The sequence below is a fragment of the Sminthopsis crassicaudata genome, chromosome 3 (genome assembly GCF_048593235.1).
Source record: "Sminthopsis crassicaudata isolate SCR6 chromosome 3, ASM4859323v1, whole genome shotgun sequence".
NCBI lineage: Eukaryota > Metazoa > Chordata > Mammalia > Dasyuromorphia > Dasyuridae > Sminthopsis > Sminthopsis crassicaudata.
Genome location: NC_133619.1, coordinates 327,543,505 through 327,570,919, shown reverse-complemented (window position 1 = coordinate 327,570,919; position 27,415 = coordinate 327,543,505). Strand labels below are relative to the sequence as shown.

General features: G+C 31.9%; 1 protein-coding gene across 4 annotated transcripts in view; it reads left to right on the top strand.

The window, feature by feature from the left end:
• Positions 1–27,415, top strand: part of GSK3B (glycogen synthase kinase 3 beta) — a 226,549-nt gene that overhangs the window by 133,922 nt on the left and 65,212 nt on the right. For all 4 annotated transcript variants that reach the window (XM_074301332.1, XM_074301331.1, XM_074301330.1 and 1 more), the window contains exons 6-7: positions 1,926–2,032; positions 19,748–19,845. In XM_074301332.1, coding sequence (XP_074157433.1) covers positions 1,926–2,032; positions 19,748–19,845 — 205 coding nt within the window. The remainder of the gene's footprint in view (positions 1–1,925; positions 2,033–19,747; positions 19,846–27,415) is intronic.

The window sequence follows — 27,415 nt, the reverse complement described above, 5'->3', positions numbered from 1 at the left end:
TGATGTTTGTTTTTTCAACCATAACTTCACTTCATTTCATCCCTAAATCTAAAGAGCAACTTTTATTATTTAACTTGATAATTCACTTGCTGAGTAGGGACCCATTGTGGAGATATCACAAGAAATAATCCTGACCTTTGAATTTAATAATGAAGCATGAATATTGGGATTAAACAAATTACTAGAAAAAGAATGAAAAGAAATAATTTTAAAGTATTTAACATTAATATTCATTTGGAGTTTGGGTTCAACTTATGACTTTAATTTATAACTTTAGGGGCCAGGAAGCACTGAGTATTAATTAGAATGAAAATTGAATGACTCATTTAAAAATATGAACATTTAAAAGTTAGCGAATATTGTGTCATTTCTCCTCAGTAGCAAGAACCTCAAGTTTTCCTAGTACAATTAGGATAGAATATCAGCTCCTCAGGTTATCATTTAGACCCTTCAGATTTAAATGTAGCTTAACCTTTAGACTTAGTTCACATTATTCCTCTTCTTTAGTTTTGTGTCCTGATCATAACTTGTTTGTTCTTCCCAGAGCTCTTTCTTTAATGCTTTAGAATCATTAGTTGTCCCGCAAAACCTAAAATGAACTCTTTTATCATCTCGTATTTTTAGAATCTCTTTTTTTCTGAGGTTGGCTCAGGCACCATCACTAATAGTCTTTCTTTATTCCCTAATGGATAGGATTCTTTTCTTCTCATGTTATTTTTAATTACTAATCATAATAGTTAAAATCTCCCCTCCACCACACAAAAATGTAAACTCTTTAAGCCTTTTTGATCTGTGTGTATGAAGCTATATGACCATTCTTTGCCAAGAAGTGCTTTGGGGGTCTTACACATAGCAAGTGTTTAATAGAAATAGAAAGTTGTGTTTTTTGGGTTTTTTGTTTTTGTTTTTATTTTTTTCTAGTTAAATTGGCTTACACATGTCTTACTTCTAATTCTAGACTCTTTGCATTTGAAACTGCTGTGACCTCTCTCCAGACTCTATGTCTAGCTCATTACCCTGATATGTACATGTTATACTTAGTCTGTTGCCTTACTATTCTCATTTAACTCTTTTAGCTTTGTTGCCTTGTGTTCTTTGCTTATTAATAAAAGACACCAAATTTTGATAGGGATTCTCAATTCTGATTGTTTTATGCTGCTTTGTGTTTCATTTTTTCTCAGATAGTGTTTCAAAATAATAACTAATTCATTTTAATTTTTTAAAATATGTAAATATTTTAAATATGTAAAATTTTTAAAAAATTAAATATGAGAGCCTTATAATGGTGGTGGTAAATGAAGGAGTTTTTTGGGGTTGTTGTTTGGGGTTTGTTTTTTTTTTTTACAAAAATTTTATGCATAGGTAATTTTCCAGCATTGACAATTGCAAAACCTTTTGTTCCAACTTTTCCCCTCCTTCCCTCCACCCCTTCTCCCAGATGGCAGGTTAATCAATACATGTTAAATATGTGAAAGTATAAGTTAAATATAATATATGTATACATGTCCAAACAGCTATTTTGCTAATGAAGGAATTTTTCTATTGAACAAAGGGGCTATGATGTCAAGATTCATAAAAGATTGTTTGTTATCAAGGTAAACAAGGATGTAGAATTTGAATTTGTACTTAATCAATTCTTTGTGTAGAACTTAGGCACTTAAGTGATTCTAAGTTTGTAGCAGTGCAGTGATTGTTTTAATATTGCTTGTCTTTAAATCAGTTATATAATGTATACAATATTACAGTATTGTAATATTTGGAAATATATCTAAAACAAATGTATAAACATGAGTATTTTGTTGATTCACTTAGGTGGTGTTTTTTTTTTCCCACATTTAAAAATATGCCTCAGATTAAATGACTAGATTTAATATGAATCTTGGAGGACATGTAGCTGATAAGATGCTTTTCCATTTTGTTATTAGTGCGAAGCAGCTGGTTCGAGGAGAGCCCAATGTTTCATATATCTGCTCTCGCTACTATAGAGCACCAGAGTTGATCTTTGGAGCAACTGATTACACCTCTAGTATAGGTAAGTAGTGGCTTCTCATTGCTATTTATTTTCTAAAATGATTATATTTAACATTGGCCAGTTTGTCATAATTTCAAATAAATAACAAGAATTGATATTGACCAGAAGTATTTTCTAATAATCCACAAACGTGTTTAATGTGAAGGATACAAGCATTTGTTAAGCACCTGCTGTGTATCTGATACTTTAATAAGTGTTTTACAAATATCATTTGGTCCTTATCTCAAACCTGAGGGAGAGGTGCTACTATTAAATGTAACTTAAAGATGAAACTTTTTAAAGTTGAAGAAACTAAAGACTACCCAACTAGTAAGTATCTGAGAACATATTTGAACTCGGGTCTTCTTGACTCCAGGATTGGTAGAAATTGATACTTTTTGTCAAGTTAGGATGGTATATTCAATGAAAATTAGTTCATACATTATTTCTGTGGTAAAAATGGCAACTAAGTTTAAGATACTTTTAAATTCTGAAATTTTTCACCAAAGTTTTCAAAATAAACGTAGGTAGGTAATTTAGTGGATAGAGTTGTTCCATATATATATATATATATATATATATATATATATATATATATATATATATATATATATATGGATAGGAAAAGAAAAGAAGTTATTCTTGGAGTTTCCCAGTAGCAGTGATAGATATTTACTGATATATTTGAACATCCTCCCCAATTGACTTTATGACAATTAACATATTACTTCAAGATCATTGACAATTTGTAGCCTTTTGAGGAATTAAAAAATTGTTTTTCCTAATTGGACACATACCAGTATCCCATAATCATCTGAGTTTATTAACCAAGGAGTACTGAAGTACATACCTACACAAACACACGCACAAACCTACAGAAACATATGAAGGACACATAACATGAAGAAGAGTGAAAACATTTGAAATGTTCTTTCTCTTCTTCTTGCCCTCTAGTAATAGGCCTTTACTGTAATCGAACCATTTGTAAGAGTCAGTATTCTAGCATGGTCCTGGGAGACTAGCAAAAAGTCTAGGACTGAAAGACCAAATTTGAATGACTTAGGAAAAGGGGCACATGGCATAGAAAGTCAGCTTATATCAAGGATTTTTTTCAATCAAGCAAATTTCAGATGACTACTTCCAAGGCTGACATGTATTTAGCTCTTTGGTATACAAGATCGTATGTAATTTTTTAATGTGGTATGCAATTACAATTTTTTAAAATTAATAACAGTTGGTTGTTTTTTTCTTAGCACCTACATAAATTCTGATTTTAGTAATTTGATATTGAAGTTTTACATTGTAAATTAATGGCTACAATAAGGAGATTAAGGGAGCCCCAGCACCCTAGTCAACAAAATCTGCTTCAATTTCCAGATAGAGAAATGTCTGCGAATTTTAACCCTGAGTTAGAATATGAACTCTTCTTTAGTTCTTTTGAAGAATGATGTACAGTTGTCAGCAGTAGCATCTTAGAAAGCATAGAGAAATAGTAGAAAATTAAATGAGTTTAAAGAATGCTTTGCAAAAGATCCAGCTAAGAAAATCATCCCAAGGACATTCAAGGTTGAAAATAAAAGAACTACAAACAGAAGGGGAAAAATTGAATAAGATTTGCTAAAATTTTCCATCATGAACAACATTCATCATACTTGAATCCTAATATCCTAGTCTCAGATATCCTTTTGAAGAGTAGTTCAAGTGGCACTAAATAAAACAAAGACAATAAATGCAGCCTGGCGTGGACCAAGTTTATATGTGGAGGGAATAATGGAGGTAAATTTCGAAGGTATTGAGTGAATGATATGCAAGGTAACTTCATGAGGGGAAAATTCCAGACATGAAAAAACTTCAATTCATTAGTACTCAAAAAAAAAAAAAAAAAAAAAAAAAAAGGCAACAAAAAGGGCCCCAGTAAGCACCAATATATATGCCCCCACTTACAAGTATATAAAATTTTTGAATTATCTATTCATTAATCATGAGCATCCTTGATGAAATTTATTAATAAGGAACAATTTATCAATTGTAAAAGATATTTAACAATAACTCACATCTTTACCACTTCATAGTTAACTGAAAGATGTAGAAAATTTGGAGATACCTAGTGGCTCAGTGGATAGATCACTGGCTTCAGAGTTTTCTAACAAGTCACTTAATCCCAAATTGCCTTGTGACTCCCTCCCCCCCAAAAAAGATGTAGAGAGTTTAAAAATTGCTATTATTTGTTGATTTTGATTTGGTATGATGAAATGTTACTTCACAGGCTCTTTTCGGGATCCATAATATCACATTTATTCAAGGTCATTAGAAGATATAATAACAGAAGTAATCCTGTTCAATGGCCCTCTCATAATAATCATCAAACAAGGCATTAAAAAAGGGGGGGATTTCTACTCACCAAAGGAATTTGCCACTTTTGGTATTAGTGAATCACTACAGAGCCCATTTGAAGAAAGGATTAGGGTACGGATGGTGATGTTCTTCAAATATTTTACTGAGTGTATCAAGCTCCAGACTGTTGTAGAGTCTCTTGGAAGACATCCCAGAAGAAATTGATCTCTCCATCCACTCAGGAAAGACGATGTAAATGTAGAGACTGTTTGTTTTCCGTATATCAATATGCACTTATAAAGATACTATTTGTATGTGTATCTATGACAGATAATGTAGGTGAATAAGGAGGATAGTCCTTTACTTTTGTATTGTCTTTAGAAAATTTTGGAGCTCCTTTTTTGACCCAAAGCTTTTCATGAAACCAAAGGCCCACTTTTTAATAATAACATCCTACCAGTGTTGCTGTTTTGTCAATGAGACAAAGAATAAATCATTGTCCAAAGAATTTAAAATGAATATCACACAGAGGGCAATCAAGGAGTAGATGACAAATATGAAAAAGGATACAATAGATAATTAATGGTTACTCTGGAAACTATGAGTAAAAAATTATCAAGGAATTTTATGTTAGCTGATCATTTGGTAATGTGAAGGGATTTTTAACGGACATCCAGAGTACTCAAATGGTATTTGTGTAGTGTCAGAAGAAAGTTAGGATATTTTCCCACTCTTTGAGTAGACCTCCTAGTTGTTAAATTTATAACAATAGAAATGAGTCACATAGGCTGAATTGTAATTGATGGTAATTTCCAAATCACAGCTACTTGAGTAGCTATACTTAGGAAGTCAGTTAAAACTAAGTTCAGTTAATAGTCTACTTCAAAAACAAAGTTTGTTAGAGGAATAGATTCAAACTAATAGATAGTCAATCAGTAAATACTTAAATGAGGACTTATTGTTCACCTCTGGGGACACTGAAGGGGCAAAAGAATCATTGTTTTTAAAAAACTTATGTTCTAATGGAGGAGACAGTAAACAAATATGTACAGAGAAGCAAAATATATACAATAATTAGAAAGGTTCTGAATGCCATACAAAGGATTTTGTATTTTATGCTAGAGATGATAGGGAATTTCTAGAAATAGTTGATCAGAAAGAGATGATGTGATTGGACCTGAGCTTTAAGACAATCACATTATTAAATGGTCAAATAAAGGATGTCTTGGAGTGGGAAAACACTTCTGGCAGGCAGACCATCAGCTGACTCTTGTAATAATTCATATGTAATATGATAAGAGCTTTTATGTCAAAGTTGTAGAAGTGTCAGAGGAGAAAGATGCTACAAAAATGAAATCTACATGCCTTGAAACACAGATTAGATCAAAGGATAAGAGATAGTAAGGAATCAAAAATGACACCTATTTTTTGAGCTTGAGGTAGGGATTGCCTTTGACAATAAAAGGGAAGTTTAGCTAGGAGCAGTTGGGGTGGGTGGGCGAATGATAATGAGTTCAGTTTTGGTCATATTGAATTTAAGATATCTCTTGGACATCCTGTTTAAGATGTTTTTGAAAGGCTGTTGGGGATATGACAATGGAGATTAATAGAGTACTTGGAGCAGGACAGGTTGATTTGAGAATCATCAGTGATAATAATCATCTATGATAATATTTAAATCTATGGGAGCTGGTGAGATCATCAAGTGAAAAGAATAGGATCCAGGACAGAGCCTGTATTTAGAGGGCATGACTTTGATGAAGATCCTTAGAAAGGAGAGTCTGATAGGAAGGAAAGAAGCAGAAGATAGTGGTGTCCTGAAAACCTAAGAGAGAAAATTATCAAGAAAAGGAGAGTCAAGTGTTTAGAGAAGGAGACTATCACAGACAAAAGAGGAAATGTTAGCATTTCTTGCACTTGTATCTTCAGATCCCTATATCACTTAGGTCTGCTATCTGAAGATCTAGGGCCCCTTCACATCTTTAGTGTGGAATTTCCCTGTTTAGTTTTCTGTTTGTTTTTTTTTGTTTGTTTGTTTGTTTTTTGTTTTTAAATTTCCTAAAGGACTAGCTCTGTGATTCACCACCCTTTCTGTTTCCTGACCTCCTCTGCTGAGGATGCTGCGATGTGGTGTATTTCCATCTTCACTTTCATTCAGCTATCCAGAGTTTTATTTACTTATTTTAATGACATTTAATAGGGACAAGCTAGAGATAATTTTTAGAAAAATTGACATAACTATGATGAACCTAAACCATAGCTTATCTCTCACTCTTTAACATTAACCCTAACCCTAATTTCTTATGTTGGCTATTTGGTAGAATTGATGTCCCCTGGGTGGTATTCTATGTAATATTCTGGAAAAGATCTTAGAGTTTCAGCATCTTAAAAGTGTCACATGACTAATAATAATAATAATAATGGGGGAAATGTTTGCATAGTGTTTTGTTTTTTTTTTTAATCTTACTTGAGGGATAACTTGATTTGATAAAGTTTAAATTTAGGTCAACAAGTAAATATTCAGTGACTTGCATTATATGTGCTCAACATTGTTAAATGCTTTGAGAAACCAAAGAAAAATAACAAATATGATCTCTTTATATGGAACATTAGAAAAAATAAAATAAGGTTATCTGTGAAATGAGTTTAAAGTGTGTGTTATATACTGTAATTAATATGAGAGTTCAGAGAAAAACCGGATTCTTGAGCAGCCAAGGAAGTTTTCATGTAGGAAGCAGGAAACAATCCAATCTGTGAAGGAAGGTATACCTACTCCAGAAGTGTTTCCAAGTTTCATTATATGTATTTCAAATGGATATTTTACAGGTGTTAAAAGTCGCCAAAAGAATAAAACTTTATCTCAGTGGAGTATCTTAATCAAGATGAAAAGAATCCATTGAATCAAAGCTTTCCATCTGTTTCTTTGACATGTCAACAAGCACATTTTAAGTGCTTATTGTATACACTAAGTGCTAGAAAAATAGAGAAGCAAAAATAGTCCCTGCTCTTCCTCAAGAGTTTACATTCATAAGAATGATAATTTCCCATAACTATATACATACAAGATTTATACATTGTATATAGAGGCCTCTAGGTGATATAAGATGGAATATTAGGCCTAGAGTAAGGAAAGACTTGGAATTCAAATGCAGCCTGACCCTGAGAAAGCCACTTAATCTCTATTTGCCTTATTTTGTCCATCTGTAAATTGAGGATAATAATATCTTCTATTTACCAGGGTTATTGTGAAAATCCAGTGAGTTAATATTTGTGAAGTTTTTAGCATAGTGCCTGGCAAATTTTAAAAGCTTAATAAATATTTGTTTTTTTCCTTCCTAAAATGGAAGTATTTTTAAAGAGAAGTAACTAGTATTGGAGGAGGTTGGGAGTTGGAGTAGAGAATAGGAAAGGGTTCTTGTAGAAAATTGGATTTTAGTTGAAACTTGACGTTAGGCAATCTAGGAAGTTTATATATAAGGAGGCTTTAGGGGAGACAGCAAGTTGGAGGTGGAGATGGGGATGGAATGTCGTATACAAGGAAGGGAAAATAGGTCAGTGTACCTGGATTATAATGTGTTTGGAGGGGAGCAAAGTGTAGGAAATCTGGACAATTTGGAAGGGTTTTAAAAACCAAACAGATGATTTTATATTTGATCTGAGAGGTAATGGAGAACCATTAGAGTTTATTGAGTAGGGAATTATGTGATCAGGCCTGCCCTTTAGAAGTATAACGAGTTTGGCTGATTGAAGCATGCACTGGAGTGGGAAAGAGACTTGAGGCAGTCAGACTCAGCAGTGACTAGTAGACATCTGCCAGGTTATGGGGCTCCTACACCAGAGGAGGCAATAACAGAGGAACCATGTAAAAGATAATGTGAAGGTAGAAAAAAAGAGTACTTGATAACAAATTGGTCACGTATGGTGATTGTGAATTAGGATGAGGTCTTGGAATGTAAACTTGGGGGAAATTTTTAGTTTTATGTATTGATATTTTTCTTATTTATCAACTTTGCTCTCTATACTGAGGAGAGGTAGCATAATATTGGGCCTTTGAGAATTTGAATTCAAATTGTACTGTTTAATAGACTAATTGTCTGACACCCCCCCCACACACACGTCACTTCAGTTCTCTTGAGATTTCATCTGTAAAATCATCACAATAATTATAAGAATGTCAAAATTTTGCTGCAAGAATCAAATGAGATACATTGCGCGCGCGCGCACACACACACACACACACACACACACACACACAACACTTTGCAAGTCTTATCACCACATAAATGTTATTAAAGTTGCCCTAAGAATTTCTATTATAAATCAGGGGCAAATTATAACCTACCTGAAAAATCCTAAGTTAAGAATAATTTTTACATTTTTAAACAAAATTTCTTTATGTTTAAAAATGTAAATTCTTTTTTTAAGTTGGGACTAGCAGGCTCATGGGCTAAGTTTGTTGACCTATGTTACAATTTAAACATTCTGTGAAAGATAGAAATAACTCTCATAGTTTATAGATTCTACAACTGGAAACTTGGGGTATAGAACATTAATTTTTTTGTCTGTTTATTTTGGCAATTATGTCCCAAATTTCATTTTTATTAGTGAGAAAGGCCCTTATGAACATGGCACTGTATGTTGTTATTTTATAGAATTTTAATATTAACTTCTCTATCCAAATAGCTTTTAATCTTAAGCCAGTCAATTTAATCCAACCACCTTTCCTTCTATTACTTAGTAAATGTAAATGTTTTTTTTTCCTTGTGTGCTATTAGAAAAATATATTATTGTTTAAAATAAAATCTTATTTTAAGTTATGGATATTTTATATTTTTTGAGTTTGTTTTATCATCTTTTACTGATCTCGAGAGAGAAAAATAACTAAGAGCCTCAGAAATACAGTGAATTTAATTTATGTGTGGTTTTTAAAAATATATATCTTGCATTTATTTAAAATCAAGAATAGAAGATACCCAACTATATTCAGTAAATACAACAAATATTAAGTATGCTTTCATTCTGTGTTCTCTGATTAAATATACCTGGAGATACAATTATGTAGATAAAATTAAATGTGCCACCTCCAGAGGATATATCAGAAGTTATCTATCCTTGCTCTTAAGACCAGGAATTGAACAGAACCATTGAATATTTTTTGTAACTTCCCACACTACTGAAAAGATAGAGAACATATCATACAAACTATAGCTCTAATTTTCCTTACCTCAAAAAATCTTCTATCTTTACTTATCTTTTTCTTTCCTTATTTTGAAGGAAGAATTATTCCTGCTCTTGTCAACACTAATCTTTACCCCCAATGCAGACCATTTTTTGTTGTCTTTCAAGAAGACAAAGAAGTAGAGTGTTAGCAGACTAGACTGGGGTGCCATAGAAGCTAAAGGAGGACTATTCATATGTAGTCAAAGTACATAAACAGATAAAGAGCAATTTGGCAAATATGCCCTAAATCATTACTACTAAGAGAACACAAAACAACTTTGGGGTTTATCTCCTGAGTTAAAGATGGTAAAAATTAGGATATCAATGTTGGAAAGAGGAAAAGGAGATAGATCCACTAACACATGTCATTAGTTTTAGTTACTCTGGAAAGGAATTTGGAATCATGTGAGAAAATTTGCTAAGCCATTTGACCTAGAAATCTCACCACTGGATTTGTCCCTCAAATGAGGGAGAGCAATAACAGAAAAACTCCATGTGAAGGCAAAATATTTATACTAGAATTTCTTTTTTAAGGTAGCAAAAATCTGAAAACTCTTCCCACCAATTCGGGAATGGCTGAAGAGAACATATATAACTGTAATCTAGTGTTTCTTCATCATGAAGGCAGAAAGATAGGAAATTCAGAAAAACATAGTAGGACTTATATGAATTTAAAAGCAAAGGGAAAAAAAAGTTCATTTAGGAGAGTATAGTATACTCCAATGTATGATGAGTATGTTGAAAGTAATGTAAATAAAAAGAACGAAAAGGCATCTAAACTGAGATTAAATGCCATGACCAATCTTAGCTCCACAGGACAGATGAAGAAAACAAACAAAGGCAAAAACAGTCTCTGCCCTCAAGGAGCTCACATTCTAATAAGGAAGGAAGGAAGGAAACAAGCATTTATTAAGTGCCTAATATGTGCCAGGCACTGTGCTAAGCACTTTACAAATATTATCTCATTTGATCCTCACAACAAACCTGGGAGGTAGGTGATATTATTATCCCCATTTTACAGTTGAGGAATCTGAGGAAGATGGAGGTTAAGTGACTTGCCCAGGGTCACATAATTAGTGTCTAAGGCAGAATTTGAACTCATGCCTTCCTGATTCCAGGGTCAATGCTCTACCCATTGATTTAGCTAGCTGCCTGTATGGGAGAAAACAGTATTTTAAGTAAATACATACAAGGTAGATGTAGAGTAGTCAGATGGATGATAACCCCAGTGGGGAGGACATTAGCATCTGGAGTAAACAATTTTTTTTTTCTATGTTACAAGGAGCCTGGGAATTGGTATATCAGGATAGTTTTATATGGAAGGCATACAATGTTTAAGAAGTTATGGCGGTTGGGTGTAGCTAAATAGAGGAAGTAGTTGTTTGCTCAGTAGAATGTGGACAAACCAGACTGAAAGATGTTGAGAAAGTAAGGGAGTGGGTGGTGAAGAATTGGAGGAATCAGAATAAGACCATGCTTTAAATAAGTTTGACAGTGAAAGGAACAAGAGACTGAAAAGGAGCAAGAAGACAAGCTGAGCAGTATCATGAAAATCCCTAAAGAAAGCACATCTAGAACAGAGTGGTCATCAGTATTGAGGGTTTTCAGCAGAGTCATGTGCAGCAAATAGTTCAAGAAAGATGAGGACTAAGAAAAGATCATCAAATTTGGCAATTTATTTGTTAAATACCCAGTCAACATGGTTGTAAGACTTCTTCCAGCTGCATTTAGCAGCTCATTAGTAGCACTGGAAGAGGCAGATGGTAGCAGTAATTCAGGAATGAGGTTTGGCAAAAGATGAGTAGCAAGAGAAACTGTGATTTGTCCAAAATTACATGGAAACTAGCAGAGCTGTTAGCTTAGTGTCAAAAGCAAAAACTTGGTGACTTTGAAATCCCACCTTTTATGATACCAGTTACTCCAAGTTTTAAATGTTAGTACAGTTTATCCTAGGTCATACAGAGCCTTCTTTCTTCACAGAAAACTAATTTCCCTGGGACTTTTTCAGTTGTTTTGAGAATTGGAGAATTGGATAGTGACTAAAAACTAATACCTAGGTCAGCTTATTAAACTCATTGAAGGCATAATCTGTAGCATAAGACTATCAAATTAAAGGGAGATGTGGATTGTAGTTACAAGAGGTTGTTCAAACACTTACTACGATAATGCTGGGTTATTGTGTAGAAGGAAAAAGAATTAATTGAATATCCTTTGATGTCTGGCCAGGAATAAGCTGTGTATAGCCATGAGTTTATCTGAGCATTTTGTAATATTCAAACTCTAAATAGTTACATAGTTAAAAATAACTCCCATATATTTTTAGTTTGATTCTTTTTTCCAAGTGACATTAATTATAGAACTTTACAGGATTTCCCTATAAGAATTTAGCTCTTAGGTATCAGAGACTATTCTTCAAGGTTCTCTGAATGATTGCCTTATGTGTCTACTTCCAGACAGCCAGTGCTATCCCCCCTCTTTTTTTTATTTTATTTTATTTTATTTTTTTATTTTTTAAAAAAGTACGTTAAAATGCTGGCACCAATTCCCTTACAGGCATGGCTATTAGTTGGTTTGGTTCCCTCTTCTCATTCCTCATGTGTTTGGAAAACTGCTTTGGGTAAGGTTTGCAAATAAGTCTATGTAAGAGTTTCCCTGAGTTGTAAACAGTAGCACCTATTGTCTTGAAAAAATTAACAGTTGTTGCCTGTCTTTCTAGTCTGGTCAGATTGATAGTGAAGTCTCCTTCATTTTCAGATCTTCTATAGGTCTTTTGGCACTATTCCCATCCCTATTGGTTCAAAAGTGATTAAAATCATTGGTTGCTCATGTGATACTGATAAAGCACACAAGAGAAATAAATGTAAATCTTACTTAATAAAATATCATTTGTCCTGACCTTCTTTTCCCCAAATTACTTTGTATTTACTTTGAATTTATTTTGTATTTACTAATGTATGTGTATTTTGTTTCCCCAAAAGGAAGTAAAGTTTCTTGAAGACAAGAACTCATTATTTTTATCTTCTCAGTGCTCAGCATAGTCTTGACAGAGAGGCCCTTGACAAATCTAAAAGTACTTTAAAATCTTAAGAAATCAGAGTTCATATAAACAGAAATTTCACTTAGCTTGATTTGTTTTGCCTATATTCAAATTTTGGGGAATAATGAGCAAATAACAAGAATAATGACATGAATTTTCTAGGTTATTTAGTCAAGAAGTATAGATCAAGGCCAATCTCTAATTTTTTATGTGTCTTGCTTTATGCAATGATAACTGAGGTACAAAAGTCATTAACAAAAAATATTAAATTTTCTTTATGCTAAAGCTGAAATTGTAGCTATTTTCTTTTAAAGATTTTTTTTTTTTTAACAATAAGAATTGATAACAATCAGTATATGCAGTACACTAGTGTTAACAAATCATGTTGATTATCAGGAGAAAGAAAAGTAGCAAAAGATTCATGAAGTCTTAATGGGTAATAACAGAATGGAGGGAAAGGTAATGCCATGAACATATGTGTATAGGGATTAAAGACACATAGGATGAAGCACTCAAACAGAGTTCCATTTCCAATTTTGCTATGAGCAATGTTTCTGAAGAAACTACTTAATAACAAAAATAATAATAGCTAAGATTTCCATAGCACTTTGAGGTTAATAAGGTGGCTCCCCATATGTAAAATGAAGAAGTTGGAATAGATAATTTTTCTGATTATGAAATCAGAAAAGTAGATTTAAACTTAATGTTATTATAGTAGAAAGAGCCTTAGATTTTGAGTCTGAGGATCTGAGTTTGAATCTTGATTCTACTACTTAATGTTTTAATGACTTTAGACAATTAATATGTTTGGAACTCAGTGTCCTTATTGTGAAATGATAGATCTCTACCCCCAAAGATTTCTACTAGGTCTAAATCTGATTTTGATTACAAAATCAAAAAATTCAATTATCTTGAATAGTGGTGTCAAATTCAAATAGAAACTAATTCCTGCTCTGCATATTGATTTAGAAAACCACACAAAATGATAATGATGTTTTGTATTTTTTATTTATTTTGTTTAACATTTCCAATTACATTTTAATATGTCTCCCATTGCACTAGGAATTTACAACTCTGAGTTGATACCTAATGGAAAATAGTTAATGTACTGATGATTCTAGTTAATTGGGCTTTTGTTGTACTCTGGTCTTCACTCCATTCTTTGAAGCACTCCTGTAAGAAAAAATCCTGATTTGGTGTACCTTAACCTCAAAATGATAGTCACCTTGATTGTATTAGTATGCCTGACTTTGCAAGAATTGGCAGCTAAAAGAATTAGATTTCTGGGTCTCTTGATGCTTTATCTACTAGATAACATTGCCTCTTGGAGGTCTTCTTTCATTGTTCTAATTCTTCAGCTAACTGTTGTCTGCAAGCTGATTTCCTAGAGTTTTGTATGAAAGTATTGTTTGTTCTTCTACATTTATAACCTTATCTTTTTGTTGTAAATGGTTTTGCATTCTAGGAGAATTAATTAGTACGCCTTGCCTTTCACTTTGATTAGTGGGTAGAAGAGGTTTTAAAACCTAGATTAAAATAAAACATTCAGATCAGTAAAGGCTTTTAAAAAAAAAAAAAAAAACTTGGCATTAAGATCACATGTGAGCAGTGTCTGGTTCAGAAAATGTTGGCTTGTTTTATATAATTATAATAGTCATTATTCAGATCCTCAAGTATTGTCAGTAAGCTGAAGAATTTTTATGGATTTGAGTATTTCATTTTGTGATTCTTACTGGTAATTTCAAAAAGTTACCGAAATGGGCTTTTCTACATGCTCCCATCTACTCCAAAATATAATAGAAGTGGCAAACTATAATCCCTATAGAACTATCCTCACTGAAAAACCAGGTTGGTAGCCAAAATGATAGCTTTTCAGATATTCTACATTAAAAAAAAAAACAAAACAAAACAAAACATAGGTGGAGATAGCTGTTTCCATTCAAGTTTCTATAGTCCTACCTCAACTTCTTAAAGTATTATAATCATTAAGAAAAAGGAAGTCATACAAGTAGTTAGAGACAGGTGGAGAGGTCATGCTAAAGTCGTCATAGTGTTCTAGACAACCTAAGTAGGCTAAAGAAAAGAGAAATATAGATAGGAAGAAAAGAATAAAAAATATGTTTTATAAAGAAAAATAAAACAATTGATAAGAAGGTAAGAATGGAATTATATGGGAATATATCCAGGAAGAAAAATTACCTTTTAATACCCTTTAATCCATTCCATTCCTCAAACTCATATATATATATATATATATATATATATATATATATATATATATATATATATATATATATATATATATATATATATATATATATATATATATATATGTGTATATATATATATATATATATATGTGTATATATATATATATATGTGTATATATATATATATATGTATATATATATATATGTATATATACACATATATATATACATATATACATATCATGGTTGATTTAAAGAATGATTTGTTGTAACATAATAGAGTGATATAATCTTAAATTTGTTTATACTTTTCAGCAGTATGCCTTTTTTTTGTACTATATTTTGTGTTCTTGATTATGCTTTGCTGAAGTCAATGTTAAAATTAGTATTTACTCCTTTAGAAAAGGGATAAAAAATGACAAAGAGAAGCTAACTAAAAGTTTACTGCAAATAATAGAAAGATTCCAAAGAAATTATGAGGATGTTCTACTTCATGCATCTCCTCTTACTCTAATCTAGAGATAATCATCATGATAGTTAATTTTTATTTCCTCTGGCTTAGTAACATCTTCAAATTACTTTCCTTACTTCAACAATGAATGAATGGAAAAGCATGTATTATGTGTTAAGCACTTTATTAAGAATTTGAAGTATAAGTATAAGAAATGAGATGACCCCTGCCTTTTAGGAACTTATATTCTAAGAAGGGAAGAAAATAATTGTAATAGATTTATCAGATTGTTTGGAAATATATAATAGCAATGGCTAGACACTTATTCATTTGAAGAAAGACTTGGGAGTTTCTATTAGCTCCAAGCTCAATATGAGTAAAGTGTTTGAAGTAGCTATCAGAAAAGTTATCTGAAGCCACTTTAATTGAAGCCTAAGATCCAAAACAAGGAAGATGAAAATCCCTGGTTGCAAAGTTCCCTGTTAAAACTCTTCAGTGTAAAAATCCCAAACTGCAAATATAGTACTTGTTGACCAACTTAGTATAACTATTAAAAGTTGTTTTACAGCTATTACACAGATGCCAAAGGTACATGAAATGAATCTGCATGTATAATTTGCTAAGGAACTATCTACATTTAAACTACTTTATTGACTCTAAAGTTTCCTTTCTTTAACATATGTAACTACTTTTTAATTAAGATCTCATACAGTTTATAAAGCACCAATGACTTTTCTTTACCAGAGAAGGGGGGGGGTAACAAAATTTAGTACATTTTTGGTCATAACTATAAATTAAAGATTTAAATGAAAAAGATATTAACTAATAAAATTACTTCAACATTTGCTAAAGGGAATTTTTGTATCTCTTTATCTTATGTCATCATCAAAATATGGTGTAGACATCAATTACCATAAGTTGTGAATTTCCCAGAAGTGTATTTTGAATCCAGAATTACAGTGCTACTGTTTTTGTCTGCTCTTTTGTCATTTACAAATTAAGCCTGACCCCCTAGAGAATATATATGGAAGTGCCTTCTTCCATTACCTCTCCTCTATCCTATTGCAGTAGCCAGTAGCCACCTAACTGATCTATCTGCCACAAGGCTTTTCCCACTCTATTCCATCCTCTATTTAACTCAAGGTAAATTTTTTAAATCTTGGTTCAGTTTATTTTAAATTCTACATAGTAATGCTAGTACTTCCCTCTGAGATTATCTTTTTACCCTATAGATATCTTGTTTGCACATAGTTGCTTACATGTTTTCTCTCCCAATAAAATGTATGCCCCTTGAGGGTGGGGATTGTTTTTACTTTTCTTTGTAGATCAGCACAATACCTGGCACACAATAGATGCTTCATAAAAGCTTGTTGACTTGATCTGATTGAATTATAGCCATATCAAAATTGTAGGATTGGCCTCTGATTATTAGATTATTCTGAGCCAGGTAAAATCAAAGTATTATTTCTTAAATTTTTTTTCATGTCATCTCAGAAAAAAACCATTTACCATAGTAATATGATCCAGAAATTAAACGATTGTAAATTATTTGTTACAACAAAGAGACCAAAAGAGTACTGAAATGTCTTGCCAGATGGAGAGCCTTCTATGAAAGACAAATCCAGATCTATTCTATAAACTCTTCTCCATAAAATCTTACAGAGAGGATTACAGAGATATTGGACTGATTCTGAGCAGTATCATCTTACAAAAAAACCCACAGAAGCACTTGAGTTCAAAATGAGTTTAAAGAATGTTTGGGAACAAAATTCAACTTAGCATTTTCCCAAATGGCTTTCAAAGATAATGGAAAAAGACTGCAAACAGAAGAAAAACAGAGAAGATGGGTGGGGAAGAAAGGGATGCATTTCAATAAACTTTTCTTCTTTGAGGATAAAGAAACTACCTTAGTTGGGCCCTAACATCACAGTCACTAAGGTGTTTGTAAATGTGTGGTAGAAATGGTTCTAAAGGGAACAAAGATAAGAAAAAGCATACATACTGGACCTGGAATATATTTACTGTAGAGGCCTGCTGGAAGTAACACAATTAGAAGAGCATCAAGAGACTGAGATATAAGATATCTGCGGGAAGGGTAAGAAACGAAAAAGTGGGGGAAAAGAAATCAAAGAGGACTGAGAACATTAGTGACTATCAACCTGTTTGCCTAGTAGCTATCCAAAATATGAAAGTCATCTATACAAAAACTGGACATCCTCAATGAGTTCATTAGTCATTTTTATAAGTGATATAAAAATAATGGACCACATCTTTACTTTTGTTGTTCATTTGTATCTGACTCTACATAAGAAAGTTCAATCGGATTTTCCTGGCAGAGATCCTAGAGTAGTTTGCCATTTCTTTATTTAGCTCATCTTTATTATCACACAGTTAGCAAAACTGAGGAGGAATCCCATTGTGCTCTTTTTTTTTTTTTTTTTTTTTTTTTCTCTGTTACGAAAACCAGTTTGTGGAACAAAATGTTATGTTCCAGGCTCTTTTGAAAAAAGTTAACTTCCATCTATACATTCTTTAGAAGACTTAACAGAAATAATCCTTTTCTGGAGTCCTTTAATAATAAACATCAGATAAGACATAAACCTAGGAGATAGATGTTTGCAAAAGCTATTTACCATTGTAAAGGAGAAGATAGCTTAGGGTCCTGGTTGAGGAGGGTTTCCTTGTGAATAATGTAGTCTTCCAGTTATTTTTGTGCTAATTTGCATCACCACTCTTCTCCACCCCAGGCATTGCACCATCTCTTGGAAGAGATCTGTAATCAAAGGAGTTTGACATGTTTATCTAGGAAAGTGGATGAAGAACATCTAATGCCTAGATTTCAAAATACATTTGGATGAACATCCTATAGTTTGCTTCTTCATTAAGACTCATATTTTAGGCTAATTGTACACTGTTACAAAGTCTGATTCTTTTTGTACAGCAAAACAACTGTTTGGACATGTATGCGTATATTGTATTTAATTTATACTTTAACATATTTAACATATATTGGTCAACCTGCTATCTGGTGGGGGATGGGGAAGGAGGGAAAAAATTAGAACAAAAGGTTTGGCAGTTGTCAATACTGTAAAATTACCCATGTATATGTCTGGTAAATAAAAACTATAATTAATAAAAAATAATAAAATAAAATTTCCTAAATAATGAAAAAAAAGACTCATATTTTAAATACTAATATTTTGCTGGTAATTCTGAAGAATTAAGATCAGTGTCACTTAGTCACAGTGTCAACACAGTGAATGTTGAATGGCTGCAACATATAATCAGTGAGCAGCTTTGAAGAAAAGAAGTAAAAGATAACATCTAGGAATAGTATTTTGGGAAAAGCAAATGTACAGTCATGTGGCAAGAACCAGAAATGACAGGTAGGCAGCCAGAGTATTCCACTAATACATTCCTAATTCTCTAACACTCTGAATGCTCTCATTCAGTGGCAAACTCTTGTGAGATCATGGACATGAGTCACATGAAATAAGTGGGCATAGATGATTTGAGAATAGAGGAATTTAATGAATTGATGGGATATCAGTTCCCATTTGTTTGAGAGAGTTCTTTTGTGGGGAGAAAAACCAATAACAACAATTACTAATGGTGTGATACAGACTCCTCAATTGTGAATGAAGGAGATAATGGCAGTTATTGAAGGCTTATGTAGTAGACTTTCATTCTGGCTGCTGCTGCCAAGACTGATGATACCATCCTCTTCCCATCTTCATTGCTAGAATCAGATGGACCAAGAATATCTATAAAAAGGAATGATCCCTCTTATCCTAATCAGTCAACTATTTCATATCATTTCTCTGCTATTTCAAATACAGGTTTTATTATTTGTTCTTTCAAGGGAATAAGTATAATTTAAATTTTAGATTTAAATAGAAATTATTTTAAGCAGTAAAACAAAATAGACTCCATATACTTATAGTCTCAAGTAATATTTGATATCTGTATTGTTTATCATCATTTAAGTTGTTTATAAATTCTACTGTTGCTTAATTCCTGCCAAGTTAAGCCTTTAAGGTTAACTTTTTTTTTTCTCAAAATTGAAATTAGATACACATGCACCTGAATACTTCCTGTTATGGATTCTGTCTCATGTTCCTTTTTAGGTGATATTTAATTTACCATAGATTTCACTATTCCTTGGAACATTTAATGAAATAATTTATATTGATAAGCGCCTACTTACTTCCTGTATTTATTAGTATTTTGTTTGGCTTTCTAGCCCAAGACACACTGACAATTGTAGATTTTAGTTATTTTTAATTGCCTAGGCTTATAAATTTCAAAGTATACTGATCTAAAGAATGGTGTGAGTTTTTTCTCCAATTTAAAATATAGACAATCTATTGATATTCATTAATAACTTAATTGTGATGAAAATAGAAATACATATTTCTCAAATATGTTTCAGTATAGTTTAAGTGCAATATCATAATGAACCCTTATTTCTTTTTCTTTTTTAGATGTATGGTCTGCGGGATGTGTATTGGCTGAACTGTTGCTAGGACAACCAATCTTTCCAGGAGACAGTGGTGTGGATCAGTTGGTGGAAATAATCAAGGTTGGCACTTAACTAGCATTGTAGAATTTTTGAGGTGAAAGAGATTTTAGCACTGATATAGACTAACTTCATCTTTTTATAGACAAAAAATAAGTTTAAATAACTTACCCAGAACTACACAGCTAATAAGTGGCAGTCAAGGTTCAAGGTCTTCTAACTTCTACTGAGGCTGAATAACTTGCTTAGGAAGTTTAAGGCATTTCATCAACTTAATTATTTAAATGTACTATTTTTTAGTGTATTTTTCCTTTTTAATTAAGGGAAAGAGTCTAAATTTAAAAGATATTGAATTTTTTAAGGCCTCTTATAGTTTTAGTAAAGACTTCCATGTTTATGATTTTTTACATTTATGGCACTTCATTTTGTCCTTTAACAAATTACAGAACTTAAATTCTTGAATCTGTTTGTGTATAGTTTATGAAAGTTTCATCCTTTAGGGAATTAAACTCAAAACCTGTTTCTGCCTCTCTTCTCCCTTTATTTCTAGTAAGTCTGTATGTACACTAATCATTCATTGAGTACCCACTATATGTTAGGCACTGTATGAGTTGGGGACAAAAAAAAAAAATTAAAAAGCAGCTATTCATGCTTTCAGGATTATATTGGGTAAGGGAATAGGACACATATATAATAAAGTAAGTACAAAATACATGCAATATAATTTCTGGGTAAATGTATTAGCAACTGCAAGAATCAGAATAGGTATCTTATGACAGGCTGCATCTCAAACTGAGTCTTGAAGAAATCTACAGTTTATTTGAGTTTGAGGTAAAAAATGAATGCAACCTAAAAATGAGAGAAAGCATTTTATAAAGGCAAAAAAATTGAGGAAACCAAATTTTTTTCTGAAAAAAATAGAGAATTTTAAAGAGAAAAATATGAAATCTGCCTAAAAAGGTAAGCAGGAGCCAGATTATGAAGAGCTTTAAAAACCAGACATGTTTATCCTTCAGAAAGCAGAATCCAACTGATCCAACCCAAAAGTTTTAAGAAAATTATTTCATACAGTTAAAAATAGAATGCATATTCTCATATGCTTACAGATAAGACTGGTAAGTATAGTTGAATGCCAAAAATGTAGGATACTTATGAAGTAAAATCAACTCCTCAGTTTCCTAATTCCCAAGTCTACTTCATTGGTTACTCACAATGAATAAGAGTACCTTCCAAGCTTGTATTCCATAGAAATTCCTACCAAGTTCTCTGTATACTCTGTGTCTCAACATGAAATTCTCCCACAGATGCACTACCACCAGCTACAGACTAAGGTACTTGGTACTAAATATACTGAGTCATTAGAAAGAAAAGGACAGCAGCTGGATCAGGGAAAGGACAGATGGTACGTATAGTGCATAAGCATAGCACAGAGCCAGCTAGAGGAAAAAACTTTCATGAGTGAAGAAAAGGAAACAAGGAACTCAGCTTAAATTTTACCACAGAATTTACCTTGGGCAGGGATTCAGACTGAGATCCTTCATCTCCCCATCAGAGGAGTGAATACCTCAAACTTTGTGGGGTAGTTATCTGTGTATCAGAGGGAAAAGGAGATCACAAAGAATGAGGAGAAAAAGCCTGATTAAAACTTAGCTTTGAAGCTGACAGATCAACAGAGACTCGTAAAGAAAAACAAAAATAAATAAAATCTTTAGTCAAAACACAATAAATAAGTATTATAATGTGGAGGGAAAATAATCAAAACTCTCCAACCAAAAAAGAGATTCTGGAGATGTCCCAGAAATAATGGAATGTCAAAATGGTTCACAAAAAGAGAAATAAAATATAAAAGAAATAATCTTACAAATTAGAATTCTCAGGTCAAAACTAAAACCTCCCACAGTATATAGGATTTATAAGATACAATGAACAATCTCTGAAAAGTAGTAGAGGCTCCAAAAGAAAGAATAATAAATCTGGAATGTAGCTATCCAAAAGTAGAAAATAATTTGGCAAAGCAGAAGCAAAAGATCCTTGTTTTTTAAAACACATTATGTATTCTTTAAAGAGCATACTTGGTAAGAATAATCTAAGGATTACAGGACTGCTGTAATGAACATCACGATCAAAAACTCTAAATAAGATATTAAAACTTACTAATATAGAGAAGAAAGCACTGTTTTATCAAATTCATATATTACTTCCTGAGAATAATTTCACACTTCAAACAAAGTCACATTTTAAAAAATAATCAAGTTTTTTCTAAAATCCAGGCAAAAGAATTCAAATTTTAAAATACTACAAAATATTCAAATTGAATAATTCAGAATTACCTCACAGTTGTGAGAGATCAGAAAAGAGTTTAATAAGATGTTTCTAAAAAGGAAAGAAACTAAAGTTGAATTCTATAATAATATATCTTGCAAAGCTGACTCTGAACATTAATGAGGAAAAAATGTCCACAAAATGAAAAAGAAATTTGAGGCATGGACAGTAATCCCCATTGGTAAGCAACATATTTGATTTGCAAACATGCCAAATAAGAGAGAAAATAAGGTAAATACGTAAGTGAATACTAAATAATCAAATTCTCTTATGCTTATTCTGAAAGATTCTAAAATAACATGTTTATTCTGGAAATTTTTTTTAATGTGAATTGAACATTGAAAGAAAGTACTTCAACAAATTATCAAGAGTCACAAAGGAGGTATGAAATATCTGTTCTAGCCCTAAAGTTGGCCAGCACATCCATGTTTGTAGGTGTAGGTCATATTGGTAGCAAGCTAGTAGGAATAGAAATAGACTTCATGATATTTGACAGAAAATGAATCATACCATGTAACGCTATTTCCATTTGACATTGCATCCTTCATAAATAGATTTTTTTTACATCAATAAAAGAAAAGATAGGGTAAAAATCTACAAATAAAATAACATAAACATGAAATAGTAAAGGGAATTCAAACTTGTCACTCATAAACACTTGAAAATTATTTCAGATAAAACAGGTATCAGTAACTCCATGAGATAATATGAAATATTAGAACAAAGACAAAAGCCTTAAAAATATCAGAAAGTCTAATGATTGTTTTTCCTAAGGTTATCTCCTATCAAGAACATTTAACTGGGAGAGACAAATCAATGAAATAATGAATTATCAGATGCTGGGAAGGTGAATAGAATGCTGGACTTCATATCAGCAAATTCAAATTCTGCCTCAGACACTAACTAGTTTTGTAATTTTGGGCAAATCATTAGCTTCTCTCAGGCTTGGCTGCCCATTTGTAAAATGGGAACACCAATAATTTCTTGCCTCCCAAGGTAGTTATGAGGATAAAATAAAGTAATATGTAAAAAGCTTTGCAAACCTTAAAATATAAATTATTGCTCTTAATTAGTATCATTTCTGTAATTGTTTCTATGTGAAAACCTTGACCATAGAATATCCTAGATGGCTTCTAGGTCATGAAAAAAAATTGCTAAAGGAAAGAGTTCAAATACTAAAAAGTTACAATATCTGATAACTGCCTCCAAACAAAGAGAGGATAAGAAGGCAACAAATAAAGGCCCACAGTCAATTTTACTTATATATGGTTACGTATCACATTGTGGGAAAAATGAATCTTCATTGAAATAGGGTACTTCCAAGTACTCCTAATGATGTGACGAGAGCTGAGTGAATCTTTTAAAATGCATATATAATCCTTAACTCCTGATGGGCAGTTGTGGGACATTAGCCTGGACCCCTGCACAAGGTCAACTTTGTGGTAAAAGAAATTTAGAAAGTAAATTTATTTAAGTTATTGAAAAGGAAATTCAAAAGCCACTTAAATTCAAAGTAATTGAAAAAGATTCTACAATAACAAAGTGTTTGTATTTTAATAAATGGGAGAAAAACAAACATTTCTCTTCTGAACTCTACAAGTCATAGGATCTTATGGTTATTTTGAGAGTTAACTTGAGAAATATTGTAAAGTGCTTTGAAAACTTTAAAGCACTATAAAATGCTAGTTATTGTTATTATTAAATATAGAACAGAGGATCTGAGAGCTGTTTTGTTACGTTTTGATACTCTTAGAAGAAAAAGAGAAGGAAGGAAAAAGGAATGCATTATTGAAGAAAGAGGGAAGATGGGAATAGAATTTATTATTTCACATAATCATGGTGTTTGAGAAGAAGACTACATAAACACAGAGGAGGAGACAGGTAGCATATGAACTTTCATATGAACTGGACAAAAAAGCATTTAAACCATATACATGATACATATACAAAGTTTGATACAGAAATATATTAAACACTGGGGTATTAAGAGTTATAAGGGATATTTTCAGAGAGAGAACCTTCAAAAAACATTCCATATTTGGAATGTATGGCCTACACTGGGGTATAAAAAATAAAAGGGTAAGAACCCATCATCTGAAATTGAAGTAGAGAAAAAGAAAAGACATAGAGGAGTGGAACCAGATTGCATCAAATATATAATTATCTTCTCTCTACATCTTATTGCAAATAGGGAAGAGGGAGTAAAAAAAAATGTAAAAGGATAGGGATAGAGAAAGCTGCCCAGTTAATCATAACGGTTAATGTGATTAGGATAAATGCACACATAAAACAGAAAAGGATAGGAGGTAAAAGTATGAAAAAGAAGAATGCAACTGTATATTGTCCACAGGAAATACATTTAAAATAGAAAGCTCCACACAATTTAACCAAGGGGCTAACGTGAAATCTATTATGCTTCAGATGAATCCAGAAAAGCAAGATTAGAAAACATCTCAGATCTTGATTAAAGAGAGAAACATTGAAACTACATTATGCTTAAGAATATATAGATAGTGAATAAATACATGTTTATATACTTAATGAAATTGTATTGAAAATAAAGGAGCCTTCCTCCTTTTCTTCTCCTGATATAAGTAAGACTGCCAGCAGAACTCTTAGATCATCCTTTTAATCCAGTTTATTACCATCTTATATCATTCTGTTATTTGATAACATCTTTTATTGCAATTTTTTGGCATTCCTGATGCTTATATGTTGTAGTTGTTCACATCAGCCATGTGCTTCTCCATTGGCCTCTGAGAGATGATGCTCTGAGAGATTTTTAATTTTTTAGACTTTTGCATTTCATGTTGGTACAATTGGGTGTTGTTGTTTTTTTTTGTTGTTGTTGTTGTTGTTTTTTTTTGTTTTTTTTTTTTAAGTTGGTCTTTGCTTTCATGGGAAGTTTGTGGTCATTGAGAGGAGCTTTTCTGAAGGTAATCTGTACTGTTCTCCTTTTCCATTGACTTCAATTAGTCATCAAGCTAAACTGAGCAAGATAGATATTTTTCAACATATTCAATGGAATATTCATCTAAATGTGTTTTGAAGTCTGGACAATAGAGATTCTTTGTTTAGTTAGTCTTTCTGATGACCACGTTAAACTACAGGAAGTCCTGCAGTATTTTAGTGTTTAATGCAGTCAACACAGTTATATATGTGTAGTTATGGAAAACATTTCCATATAAATTGTTTTTTTTTTGTTTGTTTGTTTTGTTTTGTTTTTTGGGGTTTTTTTGTTTTTTGTTTTTTTTTACAAGAAATCTCAAATATTAAGGGGGGAAAACAAAAGGAAGAAAGTGAAAAATAGCATGCTTCAGTCTGTATTTCAAGCAATATCAGTTCTTTCTTTGGAGGCATAGAGTATGCTTCATCATTACTTTTTAGGGATTGTCTTGGTTCATAGTATTGCTGGAAATAGCCAAGTTAACAGTTCTCATCAAACAATATTGCTATTACTATGTATAGAATTCTTCTAGTTCCATTTACTTCATTATACATCAATTCATGTAAGTCTTTCCAAGTTTTGCTGAAATCATCTGGTTATTTTATATAGCACAATAATATTCTATTACAGTCATATACCTCAGCTTATTGACCATTCCTCAATTGAAAGACATAATTTGATGACCAGTTCTTAACCATTACAAAAAGAGTTGCTATAAATATTTTTGACCAAGTAGGTTCTTTTTCCTTTATTTTGGGATGTCTTTGGGATATAGACATGGTAGTAGTTTTGCTTGATCAACAGGTATGCAGTTTTATAGCTCTTTGGACTTAGTTCCAGATTGTTCTTCAGATTGGTTGGATCAGTTCACAACTCCACCAACAGTGCATCAGTGTCCCAGTTTTCCCTCTTCCCCTCCAACATCCAATATTTTACTGTTTTGTCATTCTGATACATGTGAAGTGGTACCTCAGAATTGTTTTGATTTCTATTTCTCTGATCAGTAATGATTTAGAACATTTTTAAAAATGACTTTGGAAGGGGCAGCTAGGTGGCGCAGTGGATAGATCACCAGCCTTGAATTCAGGAGGACCCAAGTTCAAATCTGGTCTCAGACACTTAACACTTCCTAGCTGTGTGACCCTGGGCAAGTCACTTAACCCCAGCCTCAGAAAAAACAAATAAATAAATAAATAAAAATGACTTTGGATAGCTTTGATTTCTTTCTTTGAAAACTTCCTATTCCTATTCTTTGATCATTTGTTAATTTGGGAATGGCTAATATTTTTATAAATTTGACTGAGTTCTCTCTATATTTGAGAAAAAAATTTTATCAAACATAATTATTGCAATTTTTGCCATTTTCTGGTTTTTGTTTTTGTTTTTAGTTATCTAATTTACCTTTTGTAATGTTCTCTATCTTCTTTGATTCTAAATTATTTTCTTATCCGTAAGTCTGAGAGATAAACTATTCCATGCTCCCTTAATTTACTTATGGTATCACTATATAATTTATGTGTAAATTTTATGTGTAAGTCATTTTGACTTTATCTTAATATACAACATGAAATGTTTTATTAAATTGATTTGGCCTATCCATGAGCAGTTGGTACTTTTCTAGTTGTCTAGATATGATTTTTATTTGTGTGAAAAGTATTTTAGAGTTGTGTTCATATAGTTTCTGAGTTTGTCTTGATAGGTAGACTACTAAGTATTTTATATTGTCTACAGTTATTTTAAATGGGATTTCTCTTTCTAACTCATAATAAATAGAAATGCTGATGATTTGTGTGGGTTTATTTTATATCCTGAAGCTTTGTTAAAATTTTTGTTAATAATTTCATGTAATTTTTAGTTGATTGTCTACAATTTTCTAAGTATACCATCATATTATCTGCAAAGCATGATGTTGTTTCTTCATTGCCTATTTTAATTTATTTGATTTGTCTTTCTTCTGTTATTACCATACTTACCATTAAATATTAAATAGAGGGGATAATGAGCATCCTTGCTTCACCCCATTATTAATCCATTTAAAAATTAAAGTAGAAAGAATTTAAAATTGCATTTAATTAAGTGTATGAGATAAAAAGAGCAAATAAATATGGAAGCAAGTGAGAGAGACTGGACATCTTATGAACTTAACTTTTATCCAAATTGGGCAAAGAAGATTGGAACACATACATTTATCAAAGAAGTCAAAATTCCATTGAGAAATAGAAGATGAGAAGGAAGTCATTTTAAAAGTGAGAATAAAGTCTGGGAGAAAGTAGTCATAAGTAAAACATTTCAAATTTGGGTCAAGGATCCTAAAAGAACAACTTAAAAAAAGGAAAAAATTGCTAGACCAAGCAAATTACAATT